This window comes from Alligator mississippiensis, chromosome 1 (assembly GCF_030867095.1).
Source record: "Alligator mississippiensis isolate rAllMis1 chromosome 1, rAllMis1, whole genome shotgun sequence".
NCBI lineage: Eukaryota > Metazoa > Chordata > Crocodylia > Alligatoridae > Alligator > Alligator mississippiensis.
In genome coordinates this window covers 424,545,509-424,568,970 of record NC_081824.1, presented here as the reverse complement: position 1 = coordinate 424,568,970, position 23,462 = coordinate 424,545,509, and the positions used below count along the sequence as shown (strand labels likewise).

Sequence of the window (23,462 nt, the reverse complement as noted above, 5' to 3'; positions counted from 1 at the left end):
TACATTTACAGTTTGCCATTTGTTTGTGTCAAGGTAAAATGACATCTCTGGAACACTTTATTTCACTACAAATCTATGTATTTTACCAATCTGAAACACTAAGGCTGGTTACAGATGTATGTATGATCCCCCCCTTCCCCCTCCCAATGGTGCTTTACTTTAAACTCTGCACGCACCCACACCAAGCCCAGCACATACCCAGAAGAGGCATTGTGTTAGTTGGACCTGACTCACCCAATGTCTGTATAGATCAGGTGCTTTAGTGGGGCTTTTTTGGGGCTTTTATCTAGTAGTTGATTGAACCAATCAGCTATTAGATAAAAGTGCCAAAAGAGCCCACCAGAGTGCCCAATCTATAGTTGGATAAAAACACCAAAAAAAGCCCCACTAAATCAGCCCATCTATAAAGACGCTGTGGAGCTGGGTTGATCTGACATGCTGCTTCATCCACTAAAGCACTTTTTTTTTTTTGTCCTCCACATCTATTAGCACCCTGAAGTGTTTCAGCCTAACTATGCACCTAAACTTAGTCAAGACAAAGACTAACTTCTGGGTACCCATCCCAGAAGCCATTTTTTCCAGCTGCTTTCATAGACCTTGAGTGCTGCAGTAAGATAATACTGTTGATGATTAGAGGGAGGCTTGCCCAAGACCAGGTCTCCCACAAAGACAACAAAATTGTAGTGGGGAATGCTTTTGATGCTCCCAAGCCACAAAACAGTAAAATATTTACAGGCCAATGGCAACCAGCCACACAAAGAGATGAAAGTGATGGAGAAAGGGTAAATCAACACCAATCTCCATCTGAAAACTTCAGTAATTTCCTTCACACAGTCTTCTTGATACTTCTTATCAAGCCTCACTCTTTTTTACTAACTTGCAGCCTGTTCCAAAGAGGTACTAATCATCTTTAGTGCCCAGTGAATTTAGTGAAAGTTGGATACTCTTAGCACTTGGCAGGAATAAAGCCTAAAAAAAGATGTTTTTCACTTTCATGCCTATTCTGAACTGGATGTTAACTCAAAGTTCTTAATTTAATGTATTTAATAAGAGAATCCATTAAGATGGAAAATTTCAGAACATAAGGAAACTCAAATTATGTTGCACAACAGTTGTAAAATGGCTATATTGTCTACTGTATACAGAGGCATCTATTTAATACTACACTGAAGTATAATATGCTTCATCTAACACAAAGAATAGCATAATAACTCCTTTGGATACAGGGACTTCAAATTTTTTCATTTCTCCTTTAATTGTTTGTTCCACAGGTAAACAGACATTTTATATGCTTTCTGTTTAGGAAATTATGCTTACCAACCAAGGAATTCCCATTTTGAAAGCCATTCTTCTTCTGTTTTTCCTAAAATAAATAACAACAACATAAAAAGGAAGAAAATGTGGTGTGAGATGTGTCCATTTTACATAACAAATTTTAATTAACTGTACTTACAGGATTTCTGTCATTTTTCATGATAGCAGCCTATCATATTTTCTAAAAATTGCCATAAAAAAATAACAGCTACTGTAAACAGCAGCAAAAACCTATTTCAAAACTGCAGTGTCTGACCAGGTAAAGGAAGCCAAGTCCCAGTCACTCACTCATGCAACACAACCTCTATTAATGTTTTTGCTAGAAATGTCAGGGAAGGAATAGGGTTAGCTGGAGATGCTCAGGTTGTGGCACAATAGGTGTAGGAAAAGAATGGCAGAGGGCAGTAGGAACTCATATGGGGGATTTAGGGAGGGACCTACAGCAACAAGAAGAGATTTCATTTTTCTTACCTGGCTCCTAAGTTATTCTATTGCTAGGCCCCTCACACCTTCTCAGTCTGACTATATATTAGAACTAGTCCTGGCCTTGCAGGAGGTGGTCCATTAAATTGTTTGCATTTATAAGAGAGATCTTCCAGCTAAAATAATCTCTTTTTCTGAATGAAATGGTTGCTCTTTACTCCTAAACTATAGGTGGCTTGGGAAAAAGTAGAACTCATACCTCCACAGATGTCTTCCACAGGAAATAGATCATCTTTGATACTTTCCAATCAAGAGGAACTATATAATCATCCGGCAACAAAGATTCTGCAAAAGAACAAGACATTTTACAGATGACTATTCATATTACTGCATTTTAAGCAAAGAAGTATCGTTGTATTTTATCAGGTATTGTTTATATTTGAAGGACTTGCTGCTAGCTCAGCTCAGGCAAAACCCAGAATTATATGTTTTCTACATACCAGGTTTTAAGGAACCTAAAGCCAATACAAATATTTCCCAATAGACTGGGACCAATATCCAGAACTATAGTATCTTTAACAATCATAAATGGTCAGGGCCTCAGTGCTATATCTCTTAAAGAGTATTTCCAACAGAAGTTCCCCTAAAACAAAGAGCTTGGCTTAGTACTGACTCTAAGGGATAAGTAACAGTCATTGATTTACTACGGCTTCACCACTACTCCCAGCTTATATGCATGTTTGGAATTTACTGGTTCAATTTGTTATAATATCCAATCATGTTTCCTTGATGAGATCTGACAAGACCCCAGCCCAGAAAGGCTAGGGGCAGATTTTACACACAAACCGATCAGAAACTGGTTTAAACCTGTAAGAGTACAGATGCTCAGTGCACATAAACCAGTTTGAAAATGGCTGAAACCAGTTTGAGATAAACCTGCTTGAACGTAGTATGAGACTTAATCGATTTGGTTCAAACTGGTTTATGCAATGTCTGTCCCAGACCCCTTGCTTAAGATAAACCAGACTCCCCCAGCATCCTGGCATGCTCTCTGGGCTGGACAGGGCTCTCCGATTCACAGCAGGGCTGGCCCCTCCTCTTTGCTCCCTGGCTGGAGCTTCAGCAGAGACTGCAAGTACATCAGGGTCTGCCTGGCTTCCCCCTGCCCTACCCACCTCACTGCTCGCTGCTGAAGCAGGGATCCTCCCCCTCCCTGCCTCCCATCTCTCACAGCGCAGACCCCAGCCCCATGGACCCTAGGCATGAAGTATGCTAGCTAATGCTGAGAGGTTGTGTGTGTGTGTGTGTGTGTGTGTGTGTGTGTGTGTGTGTGCGCGCACATGTCTCCAATTTCACTGGGGCAGGCAAACCGAACAGTGACCGCTTAGGGCTTTTTGAAGCCAATCAACAGGTCCGCTGGTAAGCTGTTTAAGAAGAGTTTGAACTCCATTAGGAGAGAGGCTATTGCTTTGCTGATAGGGTGATAAACACTTATCAGCTCCCTGCTGGCTTGCTCTCCTGTCAGTTTGCTACAAACCATATAAAGAAGCAGGGAGGGAGACTGAAAAGCTCTGTATCATCAACAGATGCATACTTTGCACTCCCCTTTCCTGCCTCCCCCCTTTGCCTCAAAGTGCTAGCAGGGAGCTGGGGTCTGGCAACATTCCTGTCGCTTGAGCAGCTAGCAGGAAAAAGCCTGAGATGGTGCAGGCAGACCTTCCTAGTCAGAACATTCTGCCAGGGTCTGGCCACCCTCCCTCCCCCCCCCCCCCCCCCGCTCAGCACTATGGAAGGGAAGGGAGAGCTGCTTTAGTGGCCCCCAGCTTCTAGCCTGAGCAACTGCAGGCATGTGCCTGAATTTCCTCAGTCCAGAGAGAATGTCTGTCTGGTTACAAACAGGTTCAGCCTAGCAAGGTTAGACTAACCTGCAAAGACTGAAACAATTCAGGCTCAGGCTTTTTTAATGTCTGTCCCTAGCCAAGATGTACACTTGCAAGCCATAGCTGAAGAGAGGAAAAGGTATTTGCCAGTAATAGCTGAGACCTCACAAGCACCAAATATATGGAGGAAATTATATTGTCCTCATCATTAGTGATGGCATCAACTTTTACAAGAAAATTAGTGGTCTTGACAGGTAAGTCAAAGAGAAACTAATTATCAACTATTTTCAAAAACATGTTTGTTAATTTTATCCCCAATTCTGCAAAGCTTTTAAGCACATGTTTAACTTGAAGTCTTAACACCTAAAAATCATTAAGGATTATACTCAAGGATTTAAAATTAAGCACCTGCTTTTTTTTTTTTTTAAATCATCATGTAGCTTTTGACTGTGTTTTAGGAAACAGATATCATCTGATTTCTCATTTGTGCCACATTACAAATTTTAAGGTGGCACAAATGCTGAGCAAATAGACTTCTTTACCATTTGTTGTGCCACATGACATGAAAATCAGTGGCACAGCAAAAGGTAGTAATAGACTCTGCTTTATTGAGGCAGATGTCTATTACCTTGCAGCGCTTTCCCCACTCAGCCTGTGTCTTTTGCCCAGTGAAGTGGATCAGCTGTGCTGTGACATATAACAACACAGATGAATTGCTCCATTTAGCAGCATCTATTTCTAACCTTGGTTCTCTGTAAATATGCTTTGTTAAAATGATATGTTAAAATCAAAGCAATGTTTCTGTAATCTAAATGAATTTAATATTTTCATTAAGGAAAGCCCCCATAAGAGGTAAAATGTTTATAACTGTCTAAATAGGGGCCTGAAGTCACTGATCTACAAAGTCTTAGACAAATGTTCAGTTATACACATGAAGAACCATGCTGACTATGCGTCACTAGAATTACTTTCATGTGAAGGTGATCACACACTTAGGAAGATGGTTTAACCTTTCAACATATTTTGTTCATTCAGAGGGATATATCCCGCCTGACTTAGCATATAATTTAAATAAAATTACACTAGGAAAATTTAAACTCAGCATATGCCTTAGCCTTTTATGATGACATTCCAGGTGTGTATAACATGCTTCAAAGAATATAAGTAGCACAAGAAAAATATGCATCTGGGGCTTGATCTTCAATTTCATATTCATTTGGCTCAGGGCAAAATTTTCAAAAGTACCTAAAATGCACTGAAAAAGGTTAATGGAATATAGGTTCTGGATGTGCATCATTCGTATTGGAATGCTAGTATTTAAAAAGGTGAAATACATGCTTGCTAGCAAGGAAATACGCAAACAAACATGGAAGCAAAAGATTCACTCTTCATGTTTGTTTTCATGCAGTTTCTTAACCATCTGGTTAAAATTTGACTTAATATGTCTTTATGCAGCTGAAACTGCAGCATAGCTACAAGGATCTCATTCTTTGGATTTAAAGTTAGTGAATAGTCAGCATTACTCAACAGCATGCAACAAGGGTACACAGCTATAAAATGCTCAACGAAGAACCGGTAGCCTATATAATTAAGTGAGCAAGAGATCCAATTAATTCCATCAAAGTATCTATACTGGCAACTGGTCATCATCTAAATTGTCACAAATGTGTAACTGCTAGCTGCAATGAGAAACTGACATTTATCTTCACGTACGCTTGAAACAACAATAGTTAATATTACCAAGTGGAACTCCAGGAGAACCAAAAAGCTGCACAAGCTGAAAAGCAAATCCTAATGATAAAGGAAGATCCAGAACATTAGATTTAGCATCTAGAGAATCTTGTTTATCTTCAATTTGTGAGACTTCTGGTGGTTCAGTTTTCTCTATACCATTCCCACAGCTTTCAAACATAATACAGTCTGCAGAACATTCAGAAATGACTTTAACAGAAGACAAGATATCTGGGTGACTAGTTGTGACCTCAGAAGAGACTTGTTCTTGCTCACCCTCTTTTTTATCACATATCTTTTGTTGTTTAACAGGTGGGATTTTTTCCTCAGTTGTTGAAGAAACTATACACAAGCTATTGGGAAACTTCTGAAATGAAGAAGCACCAGATTGTCCCATGTGATTATACAAAGTATTAGGCAAAAGGGATTTCACATAACAGTTAGGTGAAGACTCTATCAGCTCATCATTATTAGAAGATGGTTGACATCCATGAATTTTAAAGATTTGGTCATCCCTTTCTCCATTTTTCTTATTGAAAACTTTCTTTTGTTTCATTTCCAAAATGCTTTCTGATAAACGATCATGTTGTAAAGGAACATCCTTCTGTCCTTCCTCTGTACTAACAGCAATCTGTCTTGGTATATTAAAGTTTGGTGCCAATTTGAGTATCCTTTTGCGTGTTTTTTCCTTTGGCACAACTGGTGCATATTCAGAATTTACTTCATGAAAGCTGCTTGTGGAGGTGTCTTGTGATTCTTGGAATGAAATACTATCTCTTCTGTCAATCAAAGATGATAGACTATCACGTGGTACACTAACAATCTCTTCATTGAATGTTTGCTGACTGGATTGTTTTTCTATTTCTTCATTAGAATGATGATAAGCTAGTTCTACAGTGTTGTCAGAATATGTCTGTTTGGGTGTCCTCACTTTTTTTGGTCTTTGCTCACATATAAATTTATGGGTGCTCTCAGGCCATGCAGAGAGAGAAGTCTGCCTATCAGAGTCCAGCTGTAATTGTTCATCACCTAAATTAATTGAAAAAAAAGCCCATGCATTTGAGTAATTCCTATTACTTTTTGATATATGTTTATCATTTATGTTTTTATCGGACAAGACAATGGAAGTTTCAGATTCTTTTAAATCATAAAGGTGAGAAAGATTTTCTTTCGGTCCGCATGTAATTTGACCTGATTTACATTTGTCTTCAGTGTTTAACATCACAGTATTATAATCGTCACTACTGTGTTCTGCTGTTATGATAGAATTTTGATCATTTTTTTTTAATGAATTGCTTTCTTTCTCCAAGAGGATTTTATTTTGATTTTCATCTGTCAGCTGTGCATCAGCTGTATGTTCAGTTACGTTATCATTAGAAATGGATGTTGAATTTATTAAAAGTGGATTTTTATCTTCTGCAAGCAAGTTGTTTTTCGATGGATTGTCAAATGTGGCTGAAGTCTCAGACACAGCAACAGGAAAACCTTCTTTCTTAAGATTTGTAGATTCTATACTTTCAACAACATCACCAGTAGAACCATCTTCACAACCACCTATTGGATCTCCTGCATCTCCATTGAACGTACAAGCTGATTTTCTGTTCTCTTCTTCTGAATCTTCCTCTTCACTCTCTGAGGTTTCCTGATCAGCAGGAATTAGATGATGAGGTGCTCCATCTGACTTTTTCTCCCTGATGTTAAAAAGGCTATTTTTTTGTTTTTTGCCTCTTTTTCGCTTTTTTCTCTGTTTTGTTTTGTTCAATCGGTGTCCAAGTTTCTTCTTTAAATCTGTTTCCCTAAATATAAGATAAAAAATAAAATATGAAAGAACATCCATAGCCTAGCTGTGAGAGACAGCTTATAAAATATTTGATGTAACCATTTGCTGATAGTTTTGCTTAGCTGACTGCTGAAATTCTATTTTTAAAATTGTGACACTGAATTTTAAACAGTACCACAGCTGCATATTTTTGACATATAGTATAAATGTACTTTATTATTCATAAAGCATTTAAACTGTTTAAAATACAAAAAAAACAAGTTGGTTTACACTTATTTTTTTTAATCCTAATTAGTATCTCAGGGCATAATTATGGGTAAATGGGGAAAACTCTAGAAATTTTTCAGAATTGTGTCTCATTGATCCTTACTGGTCATTCCATAACTAGGACTTTTTTATAACCTGTACTTTTGCAAAGTCCCATCTTGTGCAGTACTCAGAAGTGTCGAAATTATCTAATAGATCATGAAATGTTCAGTTTTCCTTCTATTAAAATATCCCATTGATTTGGGCAAAATATATTAGAGTGACTCAATAATTCAGAAGACACTACAGGGGAAAAACCCTTTGATAATATAGAAGTTTTATTATTTTTTTACAGTTTTCCAAATCGTTTCTTAATTACATCTTTCATATACCCCATAATCCAAGTCTGCTATGGACAAATTAGCTGTTAATAAAGTAATAGTGAAACTAACAACTTAAAAAAATTGCAAGGAAAACCTATTCCAGAAATCCATCCTATTCTGTACCATTAATTGCATTAACAGAACAAAAATGCAGTGAGAATAACTCCATGTGAACAGATACAAGAGATAGGTGACCTATATATAAAAATGGATCATTTTTTGCACATTTGCATCCACTGCTAGACACCAGATAGAGTATCAGAGAAAATATTTGAAATTAAAATGGGAAAAACATACGACACAGGATAGGGTGTAAAGGACATAAAGGATACTTCTATAAAAACCTACTTGTACCCTGTAATAACCAATTAATATATGCAAATAACATGTTACTTCTAAGAAATCATTCACTAAAATCTCATGATACAAAAATGCTAGTTCTCCACTGGAGAAGTCCTCAATGAACATTTTCCCATGTAGGCCTTAGTGACAAAAGTAGATTTTAAAGACTTAATTTCTTTTGATATTAAGTATGCATACAAAATTTAAATAGGTATAAAACAACCTAGCCTATAAATTGTGAATAACTTGGGACCCTCCACTAGCAGAGGGAGTCAGTCACCTGTCCACTTTTGTTCCTGTGTCATTTAGATGGCTCTCCTAAATGACATAAAAACAAAAGACATACAAAAAACTAGAACTCTTGGTTCCAAAATAATACCTTTTATTAGACCAACTGGGAAATCACAAGAAAACTGTCTTTTTCTGCAAGCTTTCGGGATCAAAGTCCCTTCAGCAGGCTCCGGGAAAAGTATAGATGGTACAAGATGGTAAAAAGTCCCCATACGTATGGAGACTTTTATACCTATGGGGAAGTTTTACCATCTTGTATCATCTGTACTTTTCCCAGAGCCTGATGAAGGGACTTTGTCCTTTTCTGGAAGCTTTCAGGATCAAAGTCCCTTTGTTGGCTACAAATGTCCAACTCGGGATCCTTAAAATTCTGATTTATTAGGCGGATCGAAACACTGTAATGAGTTAAATCATAAACCTTGGGGCTAGTCCTTCCACACACACACACACACACACACACACACACACACACACACTAGCAAGCTACAAGAGTCAGGTATACCTATCCCACAGGCGCTGGAGTCTGTTGTTGAGGCTTCTTTCAGCATGGTATCATCTTCCAGAAGGGGGTCACCGGCTGGTCCTTCTGGCTAGACAGGTCGGGTGCTGGTCAAGTTGGAGATCAAGAGGGCGCCACTGAGGGTCACTTTTCACAGCTTTTATCTGTCCATAGCACACTTTGGTGACTCCCCAGTTTTCAGGTTTGCCCAATCCAGGGGTCAGACCCTCATGGGACTTCCCCCCTTGGTGGCTACTAGATGGCATCTGTCAGCCCCAGGGGTCGTCCGCATGTACGTGCAGGTTTGGGAGTCCATTGATAAATTTTGAATAGGGCTCTGGGAGCGGTCGATATTCAGCCCAAAAGTTGGTCCCCAGCGTTGATTAACTCAGGCCAGGGCTTCTAGCCCTTGATCAGTGACGTTTAGAGATTTCCTGGTTGTTACATTGTCTTCTATCGAGTTCTTCCGTTCGTTGATCTGCAGTTTTCTTAGGTGTTAATGGCTGCCTGCTACCGTGTTACACATTCAATCACTGATTCACTCGCTCTTTCAGGGGCCAGCCTGATACAGGGAAGGGCAGTTTGATTCCTGCCCTTGTTAACATTGTTACAATGTATAACTTACTTATGAAACTAAACACATTTAGTTGAAAGGTGAGAAGTATAAAATATAAGCTACAAAAGTAATGCCATGGCGCACAAATAGATAAAAATACCAAAATACAAGGGGAGATACAAAATGCACACATACAAATTTCAAAACACAACTCCTTATCTTAAAGTGAAAGAAAGAGGAAGGAAGAAAAGGTAGAAGAGGAAAAACATATCCAAGGAGGAGAGAGCAACTGCAGGCAAGAGGAAAAGGGGCTTTCTGCTACACCTTCATCAGGCTCTGGGAAAAGTATAGATGGTACAAGATGCTAAAAAGTCCCAATAGGTATAAAAAAGTCTCCACACGTATGGGGACTTTTTACCATCTTGTATCATCTATACTTTTCCCAGAACCTGCCGAAGGGACTTTGATCCTGAAAGCTTGCAGAAAAGGATAGTTTTCTTGCGATTTCCCAGTTGGTCTAATAAAAGGTATTATTTTGGAACCAAGGGTTGTAGTTTTTTGTACGTCTTCTTGTTTCAGACCAACATGGCTACCAAGTACACCACAGAAACAAAAGTGCTTTTTGCTGCATATCAAATAGAATAAAACAATGGTGAAAATTCTGAGCTCAAATGGAACCTGGAGTTAGAAAAAGAAAGGTGTTATGGTTCAAAAAAGTAACACTTCCCTTGTATGATATGTGACAAACTGCCAGATACTTAACTGAGTGCATTTGAAAATATGTATGCAGTATAAAAGAAATACTACAGCAGCTCTCAGCAGCTGCACCTGTGCTCAGTTGCTACAGCCCTGGTAGCAAAAGATGCTGAGCCTGTTCAACATGCACCTTAAACACTCCCAAATTACTCCATCAGTATCAGGGAGAACTCGGCAGTTAAAATGTATTCTTACATGAGTTACAGTAGGAGGACCATACTAACAGATCAGACACAGAAGAATGAGGACTAGAGGTACTAGAACCTAGATCTAGGTCTTCCTCTGTTTCTATTTTTCTTAAAATTTATGAAGTATAGACATGGGAGGAAGGACAACAAACATCTAAGAACCATGATTATGGAGGTTGCGTGTGGGGGAAGGGAGAAAGCAACCAGGAAACTGGACAGTTGAACAGTTTAACATTGCTGCATGAAGCAAGAAAACAAACTCATGGGAGAGTTCTTATTGGAGTCTAAGAAATTAAACATGCTTAGATACAGAGTTTATACCCCTGAATTGACAGCCAGATGAAGAATACTACTAGCACAACATTTCCCAAGTGTGAGGTGTGCACTCCTGGAGGGATGCAAAGGTTCCAGGGGAGTGGGGATACACTGCCATTGATTCTCCACACCACCTCTGCTGTGCTGCAGCCAGGTAGTAGGGGTCTTTGCTCAGGCCACAATTGGGCCTTAGAGAGCTTTGTCTGTGCTATACCTGGATGACAGGGAGAACGGGTGGCAGACAGGTCATTGAATCTGCCCACCAAGAATGTGAGCTGAGTCATTCCTGTCTACCACTGCAAAAAGGTTGCCCACTGCTGCCTAACTGTGTTGAGAGAATTAAAGACTACTTATCCCATGCCTGCTCAGCATTTATGTTGTAAACATACTATGTGAACATCAGCAGACAATGTACTTCCTGATCTGAAACATGTCATCCTTTTGATCCAATCACTAACAAACTTATAATTAAACAAGATATAGAATTGTGGAATGAACTTTAGAACCAAGTTGGAGAGATTTCTCTCTGACCAAACAGGTATAAAAGCTATCTATATTGCCTGAGTATCTGGGCAGTTTTCTAGAGTGCATAATAAAATGAGAATCTGTTTATTTAAATCTGATAGAAAGCTGACCAATTATTCTTCAGATAATGGGAATGTCACAGGATGCTACCACAATTCCCTAGGACTGATGTGAATTTCTTTCTTAAATGTCTTTTGAACCAGAACAGGGACTTCCTAGTTTCACAACAGACAGCCCTACGTAACTGCATGAATTGATTTCTTGCTGTCACAAAAGTCTTTTAAACAATATGTAGGTACAAGAACAGCAGAAATGCAGAAGCAAAGGAATGAATCCTCCTTTCTTGAGGCTGCAGGATTAGCTCTATCCCCATTTTCTGTTCTCTTTCATTAGGAATGTTTCACATTAGTATTAAGAGTATTTCAAATACTGATTAAAGGGGGTTTCTAGTATCTCAGGCCCCTGGTAGACATAACAGGTTAATTTCATCTTAAATGTAATAATCATGTCTTGAATAGTAACCTAGCTGCACCTTCAGGCAATAGATAGCACAACAAGAAGGAAAACCAGTCATAAAAATATTCCACAAAATGTATAACATTTTTGTGGCTGGTTTCCATCATACCTTAAAATTGAATGTATGGCCAGGACTGATACTACCTGCAAGACAGGGCTTGGTGGACAGTTTCCCCATACCAGCAATCTGACAGCCCTGTGGCTATGCACAGAGTTTTTTTTAACATCTCCAGCGCATGGGGACCACAGGATCAGGGACCTCTCCCAGATCCTTAAAAAAAACTGTGCGTGCAGCTGGGCTGAGAGTCTTGAACCAGCCTGCGACAATCAGCTGCTTTTTGTTCTCAGTCTTGGGATCCCACTGGGGCCTTGAATTGGCTCCAGTGAGATCCCATAGCCAAGACCAACAATTAGCTGCTTGTTGGTCCCAGTCCCAGGACCCCACCAGAATTTTGAACTTGCTTTTGTGCAGTCCAGGGCTGAGACTAGCAATTAGAGGATTGTTAATCCCAGCACCGGAATCGCATCAATTCACACTGGGCTGCAGGCACCTGGTTTTCAACTTCCCAGGGCAGGGGGAGCCTGAGATCATGATCCCTGGCTCCACCTGCACTAGCAAGTAGTAATGCTGTGAGCGGGATCTGATCCCTGATCCCAAAACCACATGTCCTTCTATGCATGTGGGGCATGACTGGACACAATTCTTGGAATTGGGATATCAGATCCCATTTCACCATTGCATGAACATGTGCAAAAGGCCTTACTCATAAGCTTAAAGGTTAAAGGACCCAAAAAGGAGCACAGGATTTATCTATCTCCTGCTCATCACCTGGGACAGGGCCTTTTCATCCACTGCTAATGAAAGAACAGCTTCTTTGGAGCCTAGACTTGTATGCTAAAGTACTGTTAAAGTTTATACAAGTCAGAGAAAAACGTGCAAAAGTCCCATGCATTTAGCCCTTTCTTCCACCCACTCCACTGTCATCATTATTAAACAAGCAGGGAAAAAACTCTGACAGGACGTAACTTAGAATGCAAGAACAAACTAGGACCAGATATTCTAGAAGCAGGAATTTGAAGGATCCTTTTTTTTTCATTTAAATTGCTTCTTGTGAAACTGAACAGAATACAACCATTAAACTAGATTGTAGGGTACAACACAGATGGGAACATAAACATACTAGTATTAAACATTCCACTGAATGTTAAATATTTAAGCCAACTTTATCATGTCAAGACCCTCGTTGGAATGCAAAAGAGTATTAACAGGATAAGATAAATGCCCAGTTTCCCCTTCTCACCATTTCAGCCAAAGTCTGACACTTTTTTCCTAAAGAAAGGCCAGGGAAGTGGGAAAGGGGAAAAAAAAGCCTCCCAAAGGCACTGGACATTTGATGGTGGGGGAGCAGTAGCAATTAATGCTGCCATTGCTACCCCACTGCCAAATTTCCAAGCCCTGTGAGCCAAATGACATGGCCCTGGGTGCAGGGGCTGGGGCCAGGGTGGCAGACCTGATTCAGTGTGGTGAGACCAATGTGGTACATGTGGGACTGGGACCAGGGTTAAAGCAGTGGGCCCAATCTGGTGGGATATGGCCCACAGGACAAGGGCCTGCAAACTCCTCCCACATCACTCATTCAGCCCCCAGAGTTGCAAGGTTGGGCACCACACTGCTCTAGATCAAACACCTGACCATGGCCTTCACCTCTCTTTCCCAGTTTGCTGCACTTGATAACAGAATCTGTCCAAATGCTGCCTTTTAAAGCAATGCATTTGTAATATTCATACTCTGATGACACCACTCTGCTTATGTTGTTTCTTCTTGGCATTCATCCAACTCCTTACATTAAGGTTTTAGCACTAGATAATAATCAAAGTAAATGAGTAGACATATTTCTCTTTTTAAATGTTCCTAAGCTTATGTAGAGAGTTGTCCACATCATAAAACTACATATACAACACATGGAAGTACTGAAGAAAACCAGCATGGAGATGACTTTATTCGTTTAAGAAAAAAAAAGGAGTTTGTTACTTGGGTTGTATAAAAACAAACAAACCATCCATACACAAACAAACCAAACCAAATACAAAACACAAGAAATGATCACGGAAAATATTCAAACCAGTAATTTCACTTACATTATTCAGATATTGCTTTTCTAACTTAACTTATAACAATGATGGTTCAAAGTTTGTTAATAAGCCAACCCAAACAGTAAATCTTTTATTAGGAAGCAGGGATCTCTCCTTTATTTGCTGCTGTTTTGCATACTTTTGTTTTGCTCTTGATAAAGTAGCAAGAGGTACTCTTGAAATTGTTTAGAACCATTACTGTGATGCATATGAATCGGTGGTGCCAGCTAAGACGCAAACAAACAGCTAAGTCCATTCTGATTGACAATCGGTGTTCAAAAAAAGCCCTCTATTGAAAGGGTAGACACACTTTACTCATATTTGAGGTACAGTAGACAGAAAATATATAGGAAAGTTGTACCCTATGTTTATGACATATGTCAAAAGTAAAAAAGTCCATTTAATCAGACAGCCTTAAAACTTTAGAAGCATCAAGTTTACCATATGCCAAAAATAAGTGTCTGCTTGATACCTGAAAAGTGTCATTACTGCAAGAAATGAATTGTATAAACAGAATTGGCAAATCAAAACTAAATTCTTCCCATGTACATAAGATTTCATGCTAGAGCATAAACTATTTGGAGAAATTGTTTTATTGTAACTAAGCCTGAGTACCTTAAAATGAGTGTACCCCACAGAACTAAAGTGTTTGTTTATCTCTGTTAAGATATACACTTGAAAATCCCGCACTCTCCATATGATTATAAATGTATGTTTTAACAAAATCTTCCTCAGTCTAAATTCACTTCAGCAACAAACAGAAATGGAAATCACAAATTTGGACTTAGCTCACCAATCTTTTTTTTTTTTGTATATGATTTAACTCTAAGATCAACACAGGTGGCTAAAATAATTTCCTTCTCCAAAACCTAGTGAAATATTTGGCAATTAAGGATGTGTAAATGCATGCAAAACATGTAGAGGATAAATGGATTTCTGTTTCCATCTATTTAAAAAAATTCCTGTCTTAAAGACTTTTTAAAAACTAGTCATGAGAAATATTTTATTCTCTTAAATTTTACAAAACAGTTGATCAGAATGGATCCTACTAACTGGATTAAACCAGAGATAATTAACTGTTCACTATTCTGACTAATCTATTGTTGCACTCCATCCCAACAATGCAGAATCAGACTTCAACACTTGTCTCTTACGTTACGGGAGGTTGCTCTGTTCTGATGCTGATGGTTCTGTTCCAATGATTAACATTTCTATACGATCATCAGTTGGTCTGTGCAACAAATCAATTACACCATGCAAATAACAAAGTGCTGCCCTGAAAAACTTATAGTTCAGAGGCACAATGGATAACACTCTCTTTCTCACACACACACACTACACTCGTAGAGAATGGCATACGATCACAGTGACCAATCCATGCCCAGGGGACTTTTCTTTACCTGACTACCTCCTAGATAGAGTAGAATCCAACATCCAGTGTTTTGGAAAGTGATCATCCTATTCCCCTGTATGAATTCAGTCTTCTAAGGCTAGTCAGTGAACAGATCTGCTTTATTTCTCGAGTCCAAAGCCATTCACTCCACATGAAATTCTGGGCACTCTGAAGATTCAGCCAAAAACTAAAGCAGACTTGCTGTCTTTTTCGATTTGAGGAAGAATCACAGAAATGGTCCCAGTTGCTTAAGTGAAACAACCAATGTCTCACTTACAGAAAGAATCCTCCTCATACCCTTCAAACATGGAACAACTTGACCAACCCACAAAACCCACCTTGAACTCACTGATCTTGGCTAATTTCTGCCCAGTAGCAAATCATTTGAAGTGAAGATACCAAAAGTCACTTTCAAGACCACCTGCCACCAATGAAATACAAAATAAGTATGACATGCAAGAAGTATTTGAAGTTTTATACCATCCAACAGAATCAAATTAGACTTCAGATCAAGTTACATATAAACTGAGTAGGCCCCTTTGCATAAAACCATTACCCCACCCCTCCCCCCTTTACTTATCTGGTCTTTTGATTTGCTGAAGACAAACTAGTATTCCTGAGGAATGAATTACTGGTACACATAGGTCTATCATATACTTCCATTTTCAGAGCCTGAGTTGTATATGTAGTCCATAGTACATCTACAATTTAAGAAATTTATCATCTCCCTAATCCTTTAAAGTCTGAACTCTTTTAGAGCAGTCTCATTTGTGATAGGTAAGTTCCATTGGGTCCATTTGTTTCTTCAACAAAAAGTGTTTTGCCTTATTTCGTCCTGGTGTTCAAGCTGCCTCCTTTTAATGACTCTGTCCATCTAATCAGACCTTTTCCCAGGCAGCACCCAACCTTTATGCTGTCTCTTCCAACAAGAAAAAATAAAATGCTAATTTTATATAATAGTTGATAGATAAAATTCAAATGGAAGGGCAGTTTTTCCAAGAGAACTGTTCCAAGACAAGAGAAAAGGGAACTAAGACAGCAAAAAGAAGTCTACTCTTTCCACTGGGGGAATATTATGCGCTGCTCTAACTGTATTTTCCTATATAAAGGAAAAGGACTAAACTGGGCAACCCACCCTTAAAATAAAGCTTTGGACAAAAGATGGTAAAAATGGTCACATGGGCATGGCTAATGGTTAGAAAAAAAGTAAAAAAAAAATCAGGGGACCTGGGCTGTATACCTAGCCTTGCCATTCGTTTGATACATCTTCAATTCACTATAAAATGGGATTGATAAAACTCACTTCAGTAAGGCACCTTGACATCTATGAACAAACACAAAATAATGTAACGTACAATAAAATCCCTGTTATCTGCCATGAGTGGGGAATGAGGGGTGCTGGATATCTAAAAATGCCAGTTACCTAAGAAGTATGGGTTTCCGGATGGATGTGGAGCGGGGAGGGCAGAGGAGGGGAGAATGGCGACGGCCAAACGTGAAGCAGGGTTGTGGGGCTAGTGGTGGCCACACACAGAGCAACCCCCTCACAGGGTGGTGGTAGGTAGTGGCAGCGGCCACCGTGTGCAAGCTTTCCCCCCCGCATCCAGCTGGCTGGCTGGAAATTCTGGTTAGTAGAGTGTTCTGGATAGTAGAATGCCTGATAATAGGGATTTTCCTGTACTAACATTACTACTTAATTTGAAAACATAGCCTTGATTTCTGAAGTCATTCAAGGGGGGACCAAATTGGGTTTATTCTGGGCCAAATTGTGACCGAGCTAACATAGCACTATGGCAGTATAAGAACATTCATCATGGATCACAGTGCAGAAGTGGAAAGTAGATTTACAGGGTCCATACATCCCCTTCACTTACAGCAAGTTGTAATGAACAGCAAAGAACAGCATGGAATGGTCCAGAGTCTTTTCTGTGCATACCAGCAATGTGCCAGAAAGCACATTGTTGTCTCTTAGGTGTACCTAAGAGACACCTGATCTACTTTACTCCCTGCTCTGAATGGCAGGCAAGAGAGCTGAAATGTGTTACCCTTACTCAAGAGAGCTCTCTTACAGCCTACTCAGAGGCAGCATATATATGGGACAACAATAAAAAAATAGGAAACACTGCCACTTAAAGGATGTTCCATAGGTAAGTATGCAAATAACTAATAAACACTGTTTATTCTAGCTTGCTGTGGAAAAAAGAGACACCAAAAAAACCCAAACCACATGCAAATAGATTTTTTGGGGGTCTGCATCAACTCTCAAATGGGACTTTCAGTATTCATTTAAAAAGTCATAAATCTGCTTCTTCCTACCATTCCCAAGGTATTTTTGTAGCTTTTGTTCTAATGCCTAGCTCTTTATGCTTTGCATACTTAGTCTCGCATCAAATTCTACAATGGTTTTATTTTGTAAATAATGAATTCACCAAAATCCAGAAAAGTTAAAGATTTTCCCTTGTGCATTTTCTCAAAGATATTCCCAGCATTTCAATTCATAAAAAACAGAAGACTGTTTTTTTTTTAAAGTGGAAATCTAATGAAGGTAATAAAATGAGCTAAGTCGTTTTACTGCTTCTAGGTGGCTAAAGGCAAATACTTTTCCAACTGCAAACATCATAAAATCAAAGACCTTGAGGCCCAGAAGAGAGGCAGAGTCATTGGCATTACTGGTCAGTCCTATATCCCATTCCTGCTCTTTACATTATAACCCCCAAACATCTATTATCTAATGCTGCAAATAAATATAATCTTGACTGAAAAAATATGTTACTATTTAGAAGTTGGTGGAAATACTGAAGATGCAGTTAAGTTCAAGTGTTAGTAGGATGCACGCTGGTTGCTGCCTGAAGATTTTACATGCTCATGCACTGGCTCCAAAAAAAGAGATACAAGGCAACAGTGCAAGGAAGAACCATGAAAGTAGAACTTGAAATGCAAGAAGGGAGACATTATCTATCTCTTATCCTGAAAAAATTCTTCACCAGTACTGCTGAGTAGGTTAAAGTATTCATCTGAATAAGACTGCAGGGACCATGTATATTTTTACTCCCATGCTGTGTTGATTTGCTTTGAGAACACCTAAAAAATATACGTGATTAAATTACAAACATTTTGAAGCCTTGCTTACACCACTGCTAGGTGGTGATACATTAATTCTAGCAGCAAAGTGACATTCTCAGCAAAAACATTAGTGCACACAAAAGAACACTGAAAATATTAATCTGTCTCCCATAGCAGGATCAAGTAGTAATTCCTCTCTCACAGCTGTTCACTAGTCTATTACAGACAGAACATGGAAAATTAAGGTTCCACTATGAGCCTTCCTTATAATCCTACCTTATACATTGGTTTACTTCAGTTTCACTCTAAAGGCTGGATACCATTTTTCTGTAAATTATGAAAAAAATTGGTGAAATGTTTTTTTGAATTCCAAGCAAATAAAATTACTCTGGACACAGTAATGGATAATGTGGAGATCATACAAAATGGAGGATGCAGAGAAGGCTGAAGTATTCAATGACTACATCTACACGAGATGCTGACTAAATGACTGCACAGTAACTGGACTTACTATACAGTTTTGCTGAGGAACGGCTGTCTTGTGATGCTGACTACGCAGTAGTTTGTGACTACTGCACAGTAGCATCGTGTCACACTTCCTGCCTTGCGATGGTACCGAAGAGTAGTCATGGGCTACCGTGCAGTCAGTTTTGTGTAGACGCACCCAATGTCTTGTTACTTTAGTAAGAATGAGATTGGCTACCAAATGACAAGTGCAATTGGCAGCAAGGGTAATGGAGGAGAAAAGTAGCCTAGAGAAGTAGAACAGGTCAGACATTACTTCGAGAAACTAGATTTTTCCAAGTCAGCTGGGCTGTAATACCAAAATAATTGGCTGAGGTGATTTCGGAGATATTGATGATCATCTTTGAAAACTTGTGGACATGGGATGAGGTCCTCCATGTCTGGAAAAGGGCAAATATAGTTCCCATCTTTAAGAAAGGGAAGGGAACAGGGAATTAAAATCAGTCTGTCTGACTTTGATACCTGGAAAGGTCATGGAATAGGTCCTCAAGGAATCTTTTCCTAAGCACCTGGAAGAAAACAAAGTGATCAAGAGCATTCAGCACAGATTCATAGGTGTTAGGGTCTGAAGGGACCTCAATAGATCATCGAGTCCGACCCCCCAGATTTACCAAGAGCAAGTCATGCCTGGGCACCTGATTTCCTTCTATGACAAGGTGACAGGTTTTGTGGAAGTGGGGAGAGCAGTGGATGCGATATCCCAATTCTAGCTTTTGACACTGTCTCTTATAACATTCTCATTAATAAGCTAAGGAAATAAAGTCTAGATGAAACTACCATATGGTGGATACATAACTGGTTAGATCATCATACTCGAAGAGTCATTATAACAGTTCGACAACTAGTTGGAAAAAGATATTGAATGGGGTTCCCCAGGGGTCATTCCTGGGTCCAATATTTTTAACATCTTCATTAATGACTTGGAGGATGGGATTGAATGCACGTTTAACAAATTTTCAGAAACTTTGGAAGGCAGGATTAGGATTCAGAATGACATTGATAAATTGGAGGAAAGATCCAAAATCAAATCAATTAAATTCAATAGGGGCAAGTACAAAATTCTATACTTAGGACAGAACTACTGTATGCACAAATACAGGCTAGGAAATAACTGGGGAATAATGCAGAAGAGAACTGAGAGTTACACTAGACCATAAAATGGATATGGACCAACAATGTGCTCTTGGTACAGAAAAGGCCAGTGACATACTAAGCTGTATTAACAGGAGTGTCACTTGCCAATCAACTGAAGTGATTCTTCCACTATATTTGGCACTGGTGAGTGCAGTTTTGGGCACTGCACTTCAAGAAAGAGAAGGTAAAATCTAAATATAAACAAACAGATATAGACATGGACAGTGTAGAAAGTCTAGTGGAGAGCAACAAAATGATTAGAAGTCTGGGAAACACAAGTTATAAGGAAATGCTGAAAACTGGGATTATCGAGTCTGGAGAAGAGAAAACTAAGTAGGGATTTGATAACAAACTTCAAATACCTGAAGGGTGGTTTTAAAGAGGATATAGATCACAGTTTCTGTGGCTACAGGAGATAGAATAAGAAGCAATGGTCTTAAATTGCTGCAAGGGAAAAATTAACGTATTTTCTCACATGCCAAACTCCCCAAATAAGACATCTTGTTTTCAGGAAGGCAGAATGAAGAAATTTTTTTTTTCCAGAATGATGGCTGCATAGAGCAGGAACAGAGCCTAAACTTCAGCTCATTCACAGTCCCTTTACTACTCACCCCGCAGCTCAAACCGTTAGCTGCTACTGAAGACTGCTTTCCATGGGTAGATCTATAAATCTGAAGATCTAAAAACAGTCTGTAGGGCTGTGAAATAGGACAAAAGTAACCAGTTTGCCGACAGCAAAATTGCCAAAAGTAAGGTTAGCTTAATTAGAGGAACAAAGAACATCAAAAAGAAGAGGGGGTGTTAACACTTGTGGAGTGAAGAACTCCCTCAGCTGCCTGAATAGAATGCCACTGCTGCTGCTGGGCAATTGTTTTTAGATTTTGGTGGAGAAGGAATCCTGGTGCAGTGCTTCTATTGCAGGCAGAAAAGCAGCATCTCCATTTAAAATACACAACCCAATTTTGGAAGGATAATTCTGGGGAAAAGTTGCATGTGGTATGTAAGTAAATATGGTAGACTGGATTATCAGAAAGAACATTCTATCTATAAGAATGGTTAGGCATTTGAACAGATTTTCTAGACAAGTTACAAAATCTTCATCCTTGAAAGGTTTTAAGAGAAATTTAGACAGATACTTGACTGGGATGGGTCAGTCAGAAATTATCCTACTTTGAGGGAAGGGGTTGGACTAGAATGATGACCTCCTGAGGTCCCTTCTAGCCCTATTCTTCTATAATTCTAGGAAAACTGAATTCTTTCACTTCATATTTTAGCTGAAAAACACCTTAATGATTATTCAAATCTTGCCACATAATGTATGGACTTGTTTTTAAGGGGAATTAATCATACCCAGCAATACATATGAAAAAGAATTTATGAAACACAAAACATAAATAATGGAAGCAAAGGACAACAAGGTAAAAATCGGTGGTTGGCAAAGCAAGAAAACTGGGAGTTAACAAGAGTTTTATGTATATGAGGAACTAAGAAAATCCTAATAATACAGGACCATTACTAAACGGAGTTAGCAAATCTCTAATAATAAGATACAGGAAAGGCAGAAAAAATGTATTCATTATTTGGAAAGAAATAGATCAATTTACTCATTTTAGGGATGGCTAATGTAGCACTTTTTAGTCCATGAACAATTAGGGAGCATGTTAAACATCACGTAGTAAAAATAAACAATACAAGTACTAAATAACTTGCATCCAAGAGCTCCAAGACAGCTGCCTCAAGAGCTATCTTTTGCACTAATAACATTTTCAATAAACCTTGGGATATTGAGAAAGTCAGTAGTATGTCAGTATTCAAAAAAAGGATGAGAAGGAATGTCCAGGCAATTGTGCAGAGCCTGACATGGATCTTGGAGACAATAATGAAAGGATTAATGTTGGATTAAATTAATTAAGGGGAATATCATTAATGGCAATCAACATAGATTTATGAAAAACAGGGCTTTCCTAACAGATGCAACTTTGTTTTGGGTTTTTTCCTAAATTAATTAATGGCATAGGTAAAAATACTTCAATTTTATATAGCACAACAATTTTATGTTAATATCAGTATAATACAGTATAAAGCATACTGATAAATTAAACTAATTAGTAACAGACTGACAGATTGCAAGTCGTAATCACCAATGGGGAATCATTGTTAAATATAGGTGTTTCTAATAGGTTTTGCAGTGATCAGTTCTAGAACAAATTGGGGCTGTGCAAAACTTCAGTCACTGATTCGATTCGGTGGAGATTCGGCCTGATTCGGTGGCTGAATCTCTGAATCTGAATCAGGGGACCCTTTAATCTCTCTGAATCAAATTGGAACCCTCTGAATCTATTCAGAGAGAGTTGGACATAGACACAGCTTTAAATATTTTTTTTGCATACCTCAAGGTACCAGGTGGCTTGTGAATACTGAGATGCTGGGGTGGATGGAGTGTCCTATGGAGTCCCCAGCGTGCTTGGCAGCAGACCCCGAAGTGGAGCAGAAGCACTTCTGATCTACTTCCAGGTCCACTGGGGAGCTCATAGGAGACCCCACTCCCCACCAGGCAACTGGTGCCTTCTGTGTCTGGGGGTCACCCAGGGCCCCCTCCCCCAGCCAATCGCCACAGCCTTCTGGGTTTGCTGCTGAGCACACTGGGGGGGGAGGGGGGGCCCGCACGCTCCTGTGGGACGTTCCATCCGCCCCAGCATTGCAGCATTCATGATCTGCGCCTGGTACCTCAAGGTATGTAGAAAAAACATTTAAAGCTGTGTCTATAGTTAAATCGTTGATTCTCTGAATCAGCATTGAAACTTCAGGTTCAGATTCAGCTGAATCAAATTGGAACGGTGATCCGAATCAACAAATTGAATCACTGTCCCCAGTTTGGGCTGAATCTGAATTGAATACAGCCCATTTCATACGCCCCTAAAACAAATGCTTTCCTATGTTTTGAAAACAAAAGTGGCAGCTCTGGCCTACTCCAGACACGGAGAAAAGGCAGCAATTCCTGGCTGGGTTGGGTCAAGTTGGAAGAACTGGAGCTGGACAGAAGGTAGGGGGGAGGAGAGGGAGGAAGAGAGGGTAGGCTGCAGGGGGGAGCAGGGAAGGGAGATGCAGGGCATGGGGGGGGACAAGCACAGAAGACAAGGGGTGGTGGGGGAGCAGGCTGTAGGTTCTCCTCTTACCCCATCATCTCCCTCAGACTCCCACCAATCACACAGCTCATTTTTCAGGGGATGGGGCATTCTGGCTCAGGGCTGGTAGTGGCTCAGCTCTGGCTTCAACCCCAAGTTCAGGCTCAAAGCTGCAACTGAGCTGCCACCTGCCCCTGGGCCAGTACACAAATCTAAGACAAGGCTTTTTCCACCCACTCCCCTCCATACTTATTTGTGAAAATAACCATCTTGGATTCAAGAAAATATGGTAGATTTCAATGTGATGGAAATTAGATAAAATCTGAAATAGATGAAATAAAGCT

The 23,462-nt window shown here is 39.4% G+C and overlaps 1 protein-coding gene and 1 long non-coding RNA gene across 8 annotated transcripts in view; one reads left to right on the top strand and one right to left on the bottom strand.

Moving 5' to 3' along the window:
- Positions 1-5,742, top strand: part of LOC106738653 (uncharacterized) — a 30,404-nt gene extending 24,662 nt beyond the window's left edge. The window contains exons 2-4 of the long non-coding RNA XR_001371755.3: positions 1,969-2,163; positions 3,715-3,871; positions 5,661-5,742. This is a non-coding gene — a long non-coding RNA (uncharacterized LOC106738653). The remainder of the gene's footprint in view (positions 1-1,968; positions 2,164-3,714; positions 3,872-5,660) is intronic.
- The window catches only part of LOC102558934 (NEDD4 binding protein 2 like 2), an 82,177-nt gene that overhangs the window by 13,179 nt on the left and 45,536 nt on the right, over positions 1-23,462 (bottom strand). For 6 of the 7 annotated variants that reach the window (XM_059717537.1, XM_006263567.4, XM_019498247.2 and 3 more), the window contains 3 exons: positions 5,358-7,144; positions 1,997-2,082; positions 1,318-1,363 (listed from right to left, as the gene is read on the bottom strand). In XM_059717537.1, coding sequence (XP_059573520.1) covers positions 1,318-1,363; positions 1,997-2,082; positions 5,358-7,144 — 1,919 coding nt within the window. The remainder of the gene's footprint in view (positions 1-1,317; positions 1,364-1,996; positions 2,083-5,357; positions 7,145-23,462) is intronic. The other variant, XM_019498252.2, reaches the window with a different exon arrangement.